The 17,027-nt window shown below is 40.2% G+C and overlaps 1 protein-coding gene across 1 annotated transcript in view; it reads left to right on the top strand.

The window, feature by feature from the left end:
* The first annotated feature begins 9,239 nt into the window (after positions 1-9,239).
* Positions 9,240-17,027, top strand: part of LOC134536349 (putative epidermal cell surface receptor) — a 98,255-nt gene continuing 90,467 nt past the window's right edge. Inside the window, exons 1-2 of the mRNA XM_063376102.1 lie at positions 9,240-9,352; positions 13,797-14,062. Of these exons, the coding sequence (XP_063232172.1) occupies positions 9,240-9,352; positions 13,797-14,062 (379 nt within the window). The remainder of the gene's footprint in view (positions 9,353-13,796; positions 14,063-17,027) is intronic.

Genomic DNA, 17,027 nt, shown 5'->3' with positions numbered 1-17,027 from the left:
CTCTCCAACTTGGATTAAACGTTACGTAAGCGTTTCTCACAATCAGCGCATTCTAGATAAATTTTAGAAACTATAATTTGTCTGCTTTCTTTAGCACCGTTAGAGTGCTCTTGTGGCCTTCTCAAAGAAAGATACATTTTTAGTACTTAACGCTTGTCAAAATTAATTTGTGATTGTGATAACCGTGGCGTTAGGAATGCCCAAAGAATGCCAATTATTGAACAGCCAAATATATAATATAACAAAGCCATTGGAAGAGATGGAATAGGAAAGACAGACAGTGGGAGACAGAGACAGTGATTAAAAAGATAGACACAGTGTCAAATTATATTCACGTATGTAATTAATGTTACAATATTTCAGTTTCACAATGTCTTTCTTGGAATTAGGCCGCAAAATAACTAAGAATGGGTATGATACGTGTTTCGTACTAACGAAATGGAGTAACAGATAGTCAGTGGCGTAGCCAGGATTTGTATATGGGGGGAATTAAAAAGCATGCCCCCCCCCCCCCACACTTAAAGCGGTGGGCGGTCCGGGGGTCCTCCCCCGGGAAAATTTGGATTTTAAGGTGTAAAATAGTGCTATTTTAGCTGTTTTAGGTACTTAAATTTAAATATTATAATGGTAAAAATTTTATTAATTTTAATATGAAATTTGTTTGAGTGATGAATAAAAAATTAATTAATTAAAGATTTGTTGCTAAGGGGGGGGGGGTTGAACCCCTAACCCCCCCCCCCCCTGGCTACGCCCCTGCAGACAGTCATTTCTTACTCACGTATTATACACTCCTAGAATCTTTATCCTTTTGGATAAAGCCCTGTTAATATTCACTGATACTTAAACAATCCGTTTATTTCATCCATTTTGTGCGGATGCCTATTTCTAATTAGTTATTCTTCAGGATAAATTTCCGACGATGTCATATACGTGTCCATTCATTTATAGGCCGTTACATTCTCCTTAAAAAATTCTTAATTTAAGTAATTTAACAATGCGTGCCACATTTAAAATACGGCTCCTGATTGGCCGAGAACTAATGATAGTTACACATATTTTTAATAAAATACATCAATTCCGCGCGCAACAATAGCGCGGAACACAAAATCTCACATTACATTTAAAATAAATACACGTAGTTATAAAAATTTACATTAATAAACACAGTGTCATATTAGCAATTTACCTACCGTTTAAATTTCAATTGTTCCTAGAGGGGTCCTTGCAATTGCTATGCCCGTCCCACTCTTAGATTGCAGTACACGGCTTATGGCGCACGCTGTTGCCAAATCTCTAACACATTACGAATTCCGGGAGATGTGTGTCTTTGAAATTCGGATCGAACAAGAAGCATTTTAAGAAATCATATCGTAATTTATAATATTTTATACTATTACACATATAAATTTGTAATAATGCACTTTTATGTAAATTTCAAATAAAAACTACCTATTGTAGACGAAAATTTCTTATAGTTTTTATGTTCAAAAAAATATATTATATATATTATATATATATATATAATATATATATAACATTTTCATGGGCTCGATAAATAGTGTATTTTTGGACAAGCCATGTTCAAAATGTTAAATAAAATACGGTAATGGAAATTCTCGGTCGAGTAAGTTATGGGAAAAATCCGAACAATTGGGTCGAATGGGGAAGATTTTTTGAAAAACAGAAAAATCGCAACAACTCCCATAATATGAATAATATCGCATCCGTTTTAACGTATGATAACTCGGAGTACCTAAAGCCAAAAAATGTTTTCTAAATAAATTTTTGATACTCAAATACATTCAACACAATCTTGCGCTCCCTCCCGCGTAGCCTACCGTTATGATTTATTTTAGGTGTTCTATCTTCCATATTGTATATGTACGTAATAATAAATGTAGAAAATAAAATCACCAATGTTAATATATAATTTGTCAAAATTATAACTGTAACGAGTCACCGGACACAACGCGTTGCTTCGTCGCGAGACGCGATACTAACTGGCAGGCTGGTTTTCAGAAATGCGTGTCTAAGGAAATACACACGGTTGACTAAGGAAGCCATGTATTTGAAATTGCTTGCAGGACAGAACCCCACTTATCTAAACACATGATCCTGTTTCCTCTAAGGACGGCAGCTTGTGAGAGAAACCTCTATTGCAGCGCGCTCTTGTACTGATAAGACACATCTTTAACAGCTATTTCCACGGAAACTGTAGAAGCAATTGAAATGGAGCTGCTTTTAAAAACTAATTCAATTCATTGTGAACATTTTTCACGCTTTCGTCCCCCATCTATCTTTAATAGAAAAAAAAAATTCCCGCTGGTCAACTTTTTGATGTGTCAGTTTGTGAGAAAATGCATTTCGATATATTAAAAAAATTATTTAAGTGAAACCTGTACAGTTTTTGTCTTAACATTTGTTTTGTGGCGTCCTAAGGCATTAATTTATTAATAAAAAAAATCTGAACGAAATACACTTGTAGGATATATTTTTTTGATGTGAAACATCTCGGAATACTTCAAAACAGTTCGCAGTGAATAAGTTATGTTTTTTAATTTTTTCGGACACTTAAAATATTGTTAAGTATTCAAAATAAGCATTGCCTGATGCGTATTTCGATGCTTTACAATATGAAAAAAAGCTTGGTCCAAAAATTAAAATTTTAATTTCGTTTGATATTTGGCAACAACGCACGGAGAAACAAGGACAGCGCTAACGGCAATCGGCGTGTAGAGAGAGAGAGAGAGAGAATGCACCCATTTACTTCCACACTGCAATCTAAAAGTGGGATGCTCTAGGATTTATATGACCAAAATTAAACAATTATATTTGGGAATAAAAATAAAGATACTGAAATCAACTAACAAACAAACAACTAATTAAATATGACATATCAGGAGAAGAACTGTTAGAGCTTGTATTCTCATTACTAAACTCTACACAATTTATATTACTATCGTTGCCGATAGGGCGGACACTAGACTCGTTAACAGTTCATAAATTTTATATCTCAGGACAATTAAAATATTTACATTTCCAAATAAAGTAATAGTTCGTCAGAGTTTCAACTAGCTTTACGTTAGAGCAAGATATTCTTTAATACAGGATATCTGGACCTTTGGACAATCTATGGTGTTTTAAGAATTTTGATTATTTAGTCAGTTATTAATTCAATCAATAAACTTTCAGAAATGTAATTACATTGTTTAATATTCAAGCAAATAACATGTGATAAACTCACAGCGTCACCTGGCATATTTAGGTTGGCAGTGAAACTTAAACACACAATGGCTGAAGTGAAGTAAATTAATTTACCACACACATTTCTCTAGATAATCGACTTACAATTCGTGAACATAATGTTGACATCTTCATATGTTGCTCCTGAAATAATTCTTGCACAATAACTTATATTTTCAGTAAAAAAAAATTAATAAATTATTGTGTATACTGACACAAGCCACACAATTCGTTTTAGGAACCATATTAAAAACTTTTCAAATTATATCTGTAAACAACGAGGAAGACTAAAATATATTACTAACAAATATTGTAATAGGATGATATGGGAAACTGGTAAGAAATACGCGAGACAAGTTATACCAACGAACCAGCACCTCTTTCCCCTGTTCTCTTAGGAACATATACTGTGCTAGTCTGCGCTAACATCGATGTGGTTTTCAAAATATGTTTTTTTTTTTTTTTTTTTTTTTTCGCTCAACTGTTGCTTACGTTATTCCTATGTGCTGTCATCATTGTTTATTCACATCGCTGGGTTCATCTGTGCGTCTCTGTATAGCCGTTTTTTTTTTTTTTTTTTCAATTTTTATCTGTTAAGTTATTCTGTTTGCCGTTGTGCACCGTAAATTTTCTTCGTAAATGAAATATAAATATTCATCTAAACTTACATATTTGTTTATTTGTACATTTACATGAAAATAACTGTATCACTACAAAATAGTGTTACCATTTATGCTTCGTGTTGCTCCTGTACCTCCAATATTTAGGTAGTTATTTGCAACAGTTGTTTGAATAGCTTACCAGTATTAGCTTCGCATATTAAGCACGGTAAAACAAAAGAAAACCAAAAGTGATATAAAAAAGTTAACCAAATAAATAAAATGTTTGTACAATAACTTCACGCTTGTAAGCACACTCTTACTTTGAATAAACACACTCTTTTAATATCTATAATCTATTTCAAAATAACTTTACCACCGACATTGCAAGCTCTTACATAATTGTTTACTAGTCGCTATTTCTATATAATTATTGTACAACGGGACTGTAAAATTGTTTTGCAGGAAATCAAATAAAGAATTGCCAGACTAGTTATAGGTACAAATTATATTACACTGTTATTAAATTACATAATTCATGCTGAACGAACAACATAAGAACACAAAAATATGTTCGTTACCGAGGTTAGATGTTACTGCACGTATTAAAAACACCCGAAACTACAGTAAACTCGTGGAATAACATCATGTCAGTGTTAAGAAGACTGCAAGTATTCGCTCTACCACTCTGGTTCTGGGGGTAGAGCGCCTGCCTTGTGACTTGTAGGACCCGGGTTCGCGCCCCGACTCCTCCAAGGCGGATTGCCCAGAGAGAATGGCGGCATTTTCTCTGGTAGGAATACAATCCCTTGTAACAAGTCAGGCTACCAAAGAAACGGTGGTGTGGAACAGAAAAAAACCTACCAGGTGGCTTCCAAATGGGGAGCCCGTTTCTTTTCTTGGGCTCCCCATGCGGTGGCCATTCCGGGGGTTTCTCCGGGGGAACGGAGTTTTGCAAAAAAAAATTTTTTTTTTAGTTTTGTAGCGTTTTAGTTTTTAGTAACTGTAGCATTATCATTCCAATATGTTATAAATAAAGCACAAACAAACATTTAAAACATTTTGCTTTTGAACATAAAATATTGTGTATCAGTCAGTGAGTGGTTGTATACCGATGTTGTGTGTTCAAACATTTATCGGTATATATTTTCTTCAATTGTCATTGACATTTAAATTTTAATCATAAACTATTGAATATTTGTTATGTAGTATTTTAGAAGTTTAGACGAAAAAATATTTATAGGCACATGGATATTATATCTGAAAAAAACCACATAGTTTCAATCAAGATCGTGTGTGCCAGTATAACATCCAGATATAAATAAAATGTTCTATTAATTTCAATATTTGATACTTTCCAACACAATTTTATGATGAAAATATTATCAATTTTAGGCCTCGTCAAGCAATGCGTTTATATTACTAATTTGCAAATGCAATTTCATGGTTTTAGGAGTACGGTAAAGTAGTAGTTTATCTCAACTAATCTTTGATTTGTAATAAATGATATTCCAAATGTAATCAGAATTGATGGAAAAAAAAAATTGGGAAATATGTTTGTGAAACTATTCAGCAAGATATTTCAGCTGTCCGGATATGATTTTCAAGTTAACAAACTTCTCTGAAATACGATTAATCAGAATTATCACATAGTAAGTAATGACATTAAACGCAGTGTGCTCTTTTAAGACCTTCGAGTTATATTGATGCCAAGTTTTTTTTCACCAACAAGTAGATAATGTTATTTGTAACACATGAAGATCTTTAGGTATTATTATATTTAAAACTTTTCTCTACATCAAATGATTTTAATTGGTAAAGAATTGAAAGTGTGCAGAAAAAAGTTCTTAAATTAATATTTAAAAATTTCAAGCATTTAAATTATTTTGAATATTCTACATTTCTATAGGTATAACCTATCTGCATTTTCTATTTATGAGTGATGCACTTTTATTATATACATTTTGTTACCATTTTTGTTGGTTCAGACAGACATAATATCTAGGTTTGAATTAAGAATTCCAACTTGCAACCCTTTTAAAACCATTAGTAACGACAAAATGTGTAAAAAATTTCTTTTTGAATAATCAAGAAACATTCAGAGGTAAAAAGCTTAAGCAAAAATTAATTTTTAATCTACATATTTATTTTGTATACACCATTTTAATTTCTGTTTAAGGTTGTTTTGTCGCATAGTTATTGATAAGTATTAGCGTATGTCATGTGTTTATTGTTGTTATTTTATGTCATAATTCGTTAATAGGTGCTTTAAGGCACAACAAATTCAAATTAAAATTTGATCTGACAGTTTTAATGAAGTAGAATAATATGCTACGTATAGTATTATTTTTATTTCATAATATAAAAAATACTTAAATTTTAGCAGAGTTAAAAAGGTTGCAAGCCTGAGCAAAGTCCATCAGCATTCGATGTGCGAGCCTATGTCTCCCCTAGAGCGCCTATGGTGCTTGCCCTGTGCCAACAAACTACACTACACAAAAATATTTCCATCGCATTTCAGCATTTTTTAAACAGATTTTGTAGACTTAAAATAATTTATTATAGAAATATCTGAGTTTTTTGTGTTCAGTCACCCTAATAATGAAAATATTACATAAGAAAACCCTTGAATATTTGCTTTGGATTTGCACTCATTAAATAATTATCTACAATTACTTCAATTATTCCAGTGTGCAAAAATGTAAATTCTATGAAGCTATTGATATTACAATTTTTCGAGTAAGGCCGTTTTCCTCATTCCGTAGAATGTATATGGAATTATGGTACTACCTGTACTTTTGTTTTAATCGTCGTCATAAGAATAGAGTGCTACCTACAATTCATTTTTGGAAACATTTCTTTATTCTCGTCCGCGATCTGGAAGTGATTTGTTATTGCAATTATCTGTAATCTTTAAAGTTAACCTGAGAAACAGATAGAGGGTTGACATTGCTACCTACTGAGTATTCTATACACTACTTCGAGGGCAATGCTTCTGTACTCATTCCATGGAGGGCGCAACAAATAAATTTCCAAAGGGGGGGGGCAATATACCTTTTTATAAAGAATCATCGATCCCCCCTATTGAAGCGGTGGTCCGGGGGTCCTCCCCCGGGAAAATTTGTATTTCAAGGTGGAAAATGGTGCTATTTAAGCAGTTTTATTATCTAAAAATTGATTACACAGTTCTTTCTTTGCCCCCCCCCCCCTGTTGTTGCGCCAGTGGGTGTAAGAAAATATGGCAGAATTCCATCTCGTCCTTTGGACGTATGGCACTTTTCCGCTATTTTCGAAGAGGCCAAGCGGAATACTGGCATTATGGTAGTCTTCCATCGCCCCGAGTCCAACCAAACCAAATTTTTGGTGGTTATGTCCAAGATTCGCTATTTCTTTGGTCTTCAAATGGGCAAGTAACGCGGTTAAGGAGTCTTGTCATGAACCATTCCATTAGGAAGTACCCTTTTTGTCACAGTGACACGAAACATTAAGCTGACATTCTATACAAATTTATGCATAAAAAAGTATTTTGTTTTCCGAAGAACTAGACAGGCCAACTATCTACCAGTATTGTTCTCAGAAATGACAGAAGAATATTCGTCTGACAGTCAAACTAAAAAACCTCTAATAAAAAGGTTCCCTGTCAGAAAAGTGCACTTTTTCAAAGGATTAAAATTTGCACGGTACTTTTTGCAAGGAAAATCCTTGGAAACAGTTGCCTACGACATCTCTTGTAAAAAACCAAAGCAGAGCTCTGTAAAATTGCAATTGGTACAAATCTCTGCCTTGCAGTTTTACAAGTGATATCGTTGGCAACTGAGTTTCCAAGAAATAAACTTCTAAAAGTAAAAATATATAATATATTTATATGTATATTTTAAGTGTGTTGTACCGAAATTCTGAAGTAGTTCTTCTTTCAGAAGTGACGCACCTTGAGAAGCGGATCCAAAGTTGTTAGTGGAAAGGGGAAGGGGGGGGGGTGACCTTGAGAACCCGAAGTCCTCATTCCTTCTCGTTACCTTCTAATAGCAACCATACATAAAATTGTAAATTATAGACAGTATTGACAAATCGTATTTTCGATAAAAAAAAAAATTATGTAAATATGGACTTCGCTCCATTGTAAACGACCTCTATCAAATGGTGTTTATAAATAGTGCCTTAGGCTGGAGTCAAAACAATGCGTTACTGTAGCTGCAGCTAAAAAAAACTGTCGCGGAATTATTCTTTCCACCGCTTTTCGTATAAGGGGCCCGCCGAGTCAGGGGTGTAGGTATTCGTGTTGGTGAGGCGAAAGGTTAAGAGCGATGCTCGCCGGTGCTTCTAGCGCGGTGTCGCCTCTAAGCGCAGTTAAACGGGAGAGAAATGAACATAACTTTCTGTGAACGAGCTATCTCAACCGCTTCATCTTTTACAAGCGTTCGGATGCGTGCGTCACTGCACGGCCATCTCTCATCTGGTTCTTGAAACATCATCGACACGCAACGCACAGTCCCGCACCAGGAGCCTTGGGAGCTGTGGTCTGCGTACAGCTCTCTTGGGTACATTATACCTTCGAATATATATACTGTATAGAAGTCGCCAGCCCAGGTTAACATTTCTAATACGGTTTTGAGGTAGTTGGTTAATTCACCGCCGCAATCGCCACCATCTCTAGGGCATCGACTTGTGGTGGTCCCTAGCGGACAAGTGTCGAACTCTTCAAACACCCCTTCCCCCTCCCCTTGAACGAACTCGAGCTGCAGTGAATGATAGGTGAGAGGGGTGCGGGGGAATGACAGCGGGCGACAGGGCTGCGCTCTAACGTGTAAACAACAACTAAAGACGATACAGGGGCGTTACGGCAGCGCACTGCAGTGGTGAAGTTCCCAAGCTGCTCATCGTACGCTTCTGAAAAACGTAGAGTAAATCCTATCCACTCGCGACTTCTATACAGTATATATATTCAAAGATTATACCACCGTTCCCGTTCCGTAACTGCCTCTCTTGCAAAAGCACCACGCGGAGTTGCTCGAGGACACAGACGAGACAGGAGGATGCGTGAGTCACTGGCAGCGGCGGATCCAGAGGTTCACCTCGGAGGGGGGGGGGGGGGGGCTACTCTAGGATTTCAGAGTAGCCAGAGAAAAAAAAAATTCTTAAAATTACTAAATTTGTATTTAATCTGCTCACACCACACATAACATCGGACCACCAAGATTTTATGATTCTACAAGAAATTCATTTATTATATTTAAAATATTTTATTGGTTTCAGAAACAATCCATTTTTGTCGGCAATATTAACGTAGCAGACAACTGGTTTTTCCGGGGGAAGGGGGCACTTGCCCCTGGTGCCCCCCCTTGTATCCGCCACTGGTGGTGCTTCAGGTGGTACTGTCAGTACTAAATGACACATGCTATGGCGCGGCCACGGAGGCGGCGTGTACTCGCGCGGCGGCGGTACCGAGCGGTGCTGACCTCATCTCCGGATTCCTGGCGGGCACGTGACCCGGACCAGCCCCTGGAGGCCAGGTATGTAGGCCGCCCTTGCAGTGCCCGCCGAGAGATGTGTTTTTTTTTGTAGAGGGGGGACCCCTTCACCACATCTTTGCGTACCATTATTACTGCACTCGTACCATAATTACAGTATCCGTACAACAATAACGGTACACATACCATAATAATGGCACACATACCATTATCATGGCATTCGTACCACAATAACGGTACACATACCTTAATAATGACACCCACACCATTATCACGGTACTCGTACCATTTACCACGGTACCCCCGTGCCATTATCACGGATACCCGTACCACTAACGCGGTACCCCCCTTGCCGTGGTCACGCTGTGCGGTTGAACCGGAGAGCGGTTGCCGGTTTCTGCTCATTTGATTTCGTATCCTCACGTCAGTTGTTATAACACGTTCGATGCGTGCACTCCTGAGAGACTGGTTGACCGCGCATACGGCGTACGTCATTTGAAAAAAAAAACTGCCGGATACATCCGAGTGGTGTCAGTTCACGGAAAAAAAGCATTTAAGAATACGCCGAGGACGGAGGAGTTGTTCCGTTTCCGTAAGTTTTGTTTCCGAACTGTGTTTTCAAAAGAGTGTGAAGTAATAAAACGCATGTTTTCAGAATATTTTTTTAGACACGGAACCCCGGTACAGGTTCTTTAAAGCACTCAAAGGGACTTGCATTAACATCTTTATCTCCATTTCTCTCCCATTTAACTGCGCGCCAGTCCACACACAGCCTTGCGCTTAGAGGCGAGTCAGCGCTAGAAGCACCGGCGAGCATCGCTCTTACCATCTCGCCTCACCAACACCCCTGACTCGGCGGGCCCCTTACGAAAAGCGGTATAAAGAATAACTCCGCCATAATTAGAGACCGGAAAAATTCGCGGTTTCATTTCGCGATAGACTAGAATCCAAGTGCGTTTAACTTATTGCCGCTTTAGTGATTGGAACACAGTTTTGCCTGATGGACTGTGAGCCAATGAATGATCCTCAGCGTAAGAAGTATCGAATCACAAGCATCCCAGTTAGCAGGTGTCCCGAGTCAGTAGCCAATGAGCTGGTGTAATTTTCCCGCGCACATAGAGGATCTTGGAGTCTATCCTAGAGGTAATCGAAACCACGAATTTTTCCAGTCCCTATAGCCTTAGTTTTAGCTGCAGCGACAGAAACGCATTGTTTTGACTCCAGTCTAAGACACTATAAACACTATTTGATAGAGATAGTTTACAATGGAGCTAAGTCCATATTTACATAATTTTTATCGAAAATACTATATATATCGATATCGTATATTCAGTCCTGACGATATATTCACTATGTGCATTTAACGAAAAGAACGCAGCTTTGGACGAAAATTCAACTCAGTAGGACACGGTCTCATCAGATGGATACGACTGGTAGGAGATGACTGCTGAAATACTACAAGCACCCAGTCTTAGTTAGAAAAAAAATTGGTTGTCTGTAAAGTCGGTTTACGGACAATAGTTTAACGTGACAACGTCATAACAAAACAATGATGAAATTATTGAATACTTTTATGAATAAAATGGAATAATTTTTATTTTAATAATAAAAGAATAAAATCTTGAAATTATACTAGTAATCAGATTTTTAAAATACAAGAATAATTAACCTTTATTGCCGAAATTGTTGTTTTAATAAGCAATTAAAACCACATTAACATTTAACTTCACTTTATAAACAGTCGAATGGAAAAGAGATAGATGCGGCGCAAGCGTACAATGAGCGTAACGAGACACAGCGTAACGGAACAATGTGCGTAACGGGACACAGCGCAACGGAACAATGTGCGTAACGGGACACAGCGCAACGGAACAATGTGCGTAACGGGACACATTTTCGTGTGTGCAGCCGGCGTTCATCGATTTATTAGACGTTGTCACGTCAAAATCAGACAACGAGAAATAAAACAATTTTTTAAAATATAATTATTTACTTATTTTTCAATTATATACACAATAAGGTAAACCAGGACATTATTGCATGTAGCCTGCACGTCTTAGTTATTTTGAGTATGGTGACTGCTTCGTTGAGGTGCGGATGGTTTCCCCCACCAAGCAAAGCAAATATAATTCTTAACCTTGACTAATATGTCATGTTCCCATGACGTGTAATCAATCGCTTCTGCTGCTGTCATCTTTCCTGCATGTTTATTATGTATAGTCAGTAGCCAATGAGCTGGTGTAATATCCCCGAGTAAATAGAGGATCGTGGAGTCTGTCATAGAGGTCATTGAAACCGCGAATTTTTCCAGTCCCTGCTAATAGTTTTTCCTCACCTAAAATGAGTTGTTACTTATTGAAGACACTTGACAAGGACGCGTAGGCAGCTATTCCGAAACTACTTCCACAGAGAGGCTCAGCCACCTACCATTAAGAGTTTCCTCGTCGCAATGGAAACTTAATTGCGACTTTCACCGGCAGAGGTAGCGCGCGGCGCCCCCCCCCCCCCCCCAGACCACGAGACCCGCTGTTGTCGGGGAGCCTTCCTTTCACAGACGAGAGAGCCAAACGTCCGATCGTGCATCTTCGGTTTTTTTTGTTCATTGTAACTCAAGATGACTAATGGTCAATTAGGTTAGGTTAGCTACATTATAAATAGAGACCTGAAAAATTCGCGGGTTTATTTCGTGTTATGCTAAAATTCAAATAATTATACCTTAGTGCTGCTTCTGTCATTGGTTCACTGTTAATCTGGAGGACTGAGGGCCAATTAGAGACCCTCACTCATAGAAGTGTCGAATCACAGGCCACCCAGTCGAGACGACTCACAAGTCAACAGCCAATGAACAGTTGGCATTTGCCCGAGTGTGTAGAAGATATTGGAGTCTATCCTGGAGTTCATTGAACCCGCGAATTTTTCCGGTCTCTAATTATAAATACTTTAAAACATTGTGGACGGTTGATTTGATTAGGATAGCTACATTAAAGATACTGTGAAATCATGTAAACAGTTTCCTAGCGCTGGATAGCTACATATTAAAAAGTTATTTGCTAAGCAACCATAAAATGATTTTACAGTATTTTTTTAATGTAGCTATACTTACCTAATATAACCAACCATCCACAATGTTTTAAAGTATTTATAATGTAGCTAAACCTATCCTAATCGACCGCAAAATTTAATGCCACTCCGGTTTATACAATGAGATAGAACGGGGAAAAAAAAGCGAGCATGAACTTCGGGGAACTTCGGGTGTGGCTCTCTCGTCTGTGAAATGAAGGTTTCCCGCTGTTCTCGGCTCCCAGCTTTGAATATATATATACTGTATAGAAGTCGCCAGCCCAGGTTAAAATTTCTAATACGGTTTCGAGGCAGTTGGTTAATTCACCGCCGCAATCGCCACCATCTCTAGGTCATCGACTTGTGGTGGTCCCTAGCAGACAAGTGTCGAACTCATCAAACACCCCTTCCCCCTCCCGTTGAACGACCTTGAGCTGCAGTGAATGATGGGTGGGGGGTGCGGGGAATGACAGCGGGCGACAGTGCTGCGCTCTAACACGTAAATAACAACCTAAGACGATACAGGGGCGTTACGGCAGCGCCCTGCAGCGGTGAAGTTCCCAAGCTGCTCATCATACGCTCCTGAAAAACGTAGAGTAAATCCTATCCACTCACGACTTCTATACAGTATATATAAGGCTCCCAGGAACATCCTCGTCGGGTTCTTTCAACGACTCCTGCGACGGGGAGCGACGTGTGACATCTAACCTCGGCCGCGAGCCAACTCACGCCTTCTCAGGTCGCAAACACACTTATTATACGAAACTCGGACACAGAAATTTTAACGTAGAATTATTTTTTAAATAATGCCGAGCGTGATAAAAAAAATACTCAAATTGAGTTTTTTTTTTTAACCACATTTCTGGACGCGAATCATATATGTAGTTTCTGCATCCGCAAAAAAAGAATTCGCTGCCGGAGCAGCTACGTTAACTATTGGATCAGTCCATTTTCAGACCGAAATTTCTAATTTTATTATGAAACGGCTCCGATAAAAGCGAAAAAAAAAACCTACATGAAAAAAAAAACCCTGACAAGGAGTTTTATTACAGTACTGCCTATCTTGTTAAAAAAATCATTAAAACAGTTAATACTTTAAAGTTTACCTTTGGCTTTGTGATCTTTGCTTCGCGCCCTCCTACACAGATGCTACCAAATACCGTATACCGAGATATTCTCGTTGAGTTTCTGCAATTTTTTTTTTATTGGAATTGTTTGGCCTTTCTTCAAGTAATCAGTACTAAATGAAAAACTCAACCAAAGAACAATAGGTGGCGAGGCAAGACTTGTCTCTCCGCCGGTTCGGAGGAGTACCGTAGTTTTCGGCGGGGCGTGCCGTAGTTTCGGTGAGGCGTGCCATAGTTAAGGTGGGCGTACCGTATTTTCGGCGCGGGAGTACCGTAGTTCCGAGGCCCGGGCGGAACAGCGGCACGAGGAACGCAGGTAGCCCCCAGTCGCAAGCGGAAGGTCGCGCAGTGCGGTCAGGCGAGGCGAGGCGAGGCGCTCCGGGACTTGCAAGTGTTGTGCGCGTGCGAGGCGAGTGCTGTGGCGTGCATGTGCGGTGGTTGGTCGACCGCTCGGCCCGGGACATGGCGAAGACGACGACGCCGCGCGCTGGTTGGCTGGCGCTGTGGTGCTGCGGCCTGCTGCTGACGCCCGTCGCGGCTGGGCTGCAGGACGAAGCTGCTCAAGGTACGTGGCCCGTTGAACGTAAACACTGGTGATCGGTCGAGTCCCAAAGAGTACCTACTTCGAATTAACCCCTCGAATTCGAATCTAAGCTCTCAAAGGTCCGAAATAAAATATCGTACAAGAAAAGAATCATATCATCTACGCTATTGAAACGTTTTAACCTTTTTAAATTATTCATTCATGAATGTTAAAAGTACAATATCTTGAGGAATGATAACAGGATAGGTAAACTCCAGAGGTTGTCACAGTTTTGAATTTTATATAGTTTAATTCAGTTCTTCTAATATTCAGTCTTAGATTTTTTTTTTTTTTTTTCATCGAATATAGAATCCTTCGCCCACTAAGGATTTTGGTGGTATTTGAAGACCCGCAAGATATTTGCGTTTCAACTTTCCGTCTGCCGCTTCCGCACGATGCACGGAAACGTGTAACAAATGACAACCCGTGAGATTGGATTTCACGGTTACGAAAAAAAACTAATTTAATTGAGAAAAAAAAATATTCAGACGTGAGAACAAACATTGTTAGGATTTACACACACACACACACACACACATACACACACACACACACACACACACACATATATATATATATATATATATATATATATATATATATATATTTAAATTTAAAAAAGGGCACAAATGGGGAGAAAGAACATTATATATATTTATATTCTTGTAGTTGAAACTATTTTTCATTTGTTTGAAACGTAAACAAACATGGCGACCACCGCGGCCAAATATCTACGTTCTGTTGGTCGCACGGAAGAACGTAAACGGAACAGCTGGGCTTTGCCGAACACTGGTCCGTCAAGGGGCCCATGTAGATGGATACTCCCGTTACGTGACGTCCGTCTCCGCTTCCGTGTCTTGCGTCGGAACGGCCCGGAGTGTTCGTGGGCGGACAGCCCGCGCCTGCAACAATGCAACACCGCGCGTGGCCATTACACTCGATAACACGCATGTGACACGCAGCGCGGTTACTGGGACACGGCCTGGTGCGGGGACCCAGAGGCGACCACGGACTTTGCGGGGGCCATGATTGGTTACATCCTGTTTGATGGGGGGGGGGGGGGGGGGGGGGGGTGGCTGGGAGGTATGGGACAACCTCCAGGGATACAAGGTAGTTCAGGAAGACCTACCTTGGAAAATAAATAAATATTATATATATACACACACATACATACACACACATATATATGTAAGTAAAACCAGTAATTTAAATCTCGTCTATGGTTTTGCTAATTGTAAAAAAGGTAGGTTTCATAAATGTCAAAAATCAAACTCCGCGGTGAAATCGAGGCTTTGTATGAGAAAATTAAAATATTTAAAACATATATTTTCTTATACGAAATAACGAAAACCTCATTTGAAATCGAAAGTTGCTGACCAGCACTTTGAATTACACGCTTATAGTATTAAATACTTATTTTTCCCGATTATTATCAATTTTTTTTTCACACAATCGAAACGGTGTGGCGTGGGGCCCGGGGCGATTGACTGGCTTCCAAGCCTTTTCCTGCCTTGCCCTGCCTTTCCCTACCTTGCCCTGCCTTTCCCTGCCTTTCCCTGCCTTGTCCTACCTTGTCCTGCCTTGCCTCGTCTTACCTTACCTAGCCTCGCCTTACCTTACCCTGCCTCGCCTTACCTTACCCTGCCTTGTCCTACCTTGTCCTGCCTTGCCTTACCTTACCCTGCCTCGCCTTACCTTACCCTGCCTTGCCCTGCTTTCGCCCTGCCCTTTCCTTCCTTGTACTGCCTTACTTTACCTTGACCTGCCTTTTCCTGCCTTGCCTTACCTTTCCATGCCTTTGCCTGCCTTGCCTTGTCTTGACCTGCCTTTCCCTGCCATGTCCTGTCTTGATCTGCCTTGCCTTACCTTTCCCTGCCTCACCTTACCCTGCCTTGCCCTGCTTTTTCTTGCCTTACTCTGCCTTGTCCTGCCTTGCCTTACTTGCCCTGCCTTACCCTACCTTGCCCTGCCTTGCCCTGCCTTACCCTGCTTTGCCTTGCCCTGTTCTGCCTTGCCTTACCTTGCCCTGCCTTGCCATGCCGTAGCTAACATTATTTGCAAACCGTTCCCTGAATAACTTTCCAGTATTAACTGTGCATAACATAACAAAATAAAGCCAATTTATCGAGTATTCGATTGTCTTTTCCATTGCTTAAAAAACATGTTTGAACGAAACATCAATGAAAATATTTTAAAAAAATATATGCGCCAATTTTCTTAAGAATTACGTCTGAAGTAGCTTGGCTTCTGGGATGTAGCCGTGTCCTTGGCGAATGATTCACCCGACGTTTTCGGTCGACATTGCAGTCCGCCATCATCGGGGAGCAGTCGGTAGTAGGTAAACTGCTCCCATGAAGATGGCGCGACTGCAAAAGTCGACCGAAACGTCAAGGTGAATCATTTTGCCAAGGACGCGGCCACATCCCAGAAGCCGAGCGACGGCAGCCGTGTTGGAAGCGCGAGAAGCGCGGCAGTTGTGAGACGTGCGTTGCGCCGCGTCGTCGCGTCTCGTTGTCCGAGGCGACGGCGTCCCGCGGTTCGATGCCCGGCGAGGCTTCCGGGTCGCGGGGTCCGTTATCGGTACAGTTGGCGGCGCGCCCCGCCGCCTCCCTGTACAGAGAAGCCAGTGGGCTTAGCCGAGGTGCCCCGCGCGACACACGCGACCCTGTCGAGACGCCTCCCAAGTCACCGGCCGATGAATAGGGACTGGAAAAAAGTCGTGGTTTCAATGAGCTCCAGGATAGACTCCACGATCCTCTATGCGCGCGGGAAAATTACATCAGCCTCATTGGTTTCGGAGTTTAGTTAGTTTTAATAATGAAATGGAGCAGGTCTGTAGGACTCGCACGTTTCCCCTCCCCCCTCCTCCCCTCCCCCAACCGGGACTGTCCGGGCTTTGGTGGGGGGAGGGGAAGAGTGGACACGTCATCTCTGGATTCGGTGCTTG

The sequence above is a fragment of the Bacillus rossius genome, chromosome 10 (assembly GCF_032445375.1).
Source record: "Bacillus rossius redtenbacheri isolate Brsri chromosome 10, Brsri_v3, whole genome shotgun sequence".
NCBI lineage: Eukaryota > Metazoa > Arthropoda > Insecta > Phasmatodea > Bacillidae > Bacillus > Bacillus rossius.
Note: the sequence above shows the minus strand (reverse complement) of the source record. Positions and strands in the feature narration are given on the sequence as shown.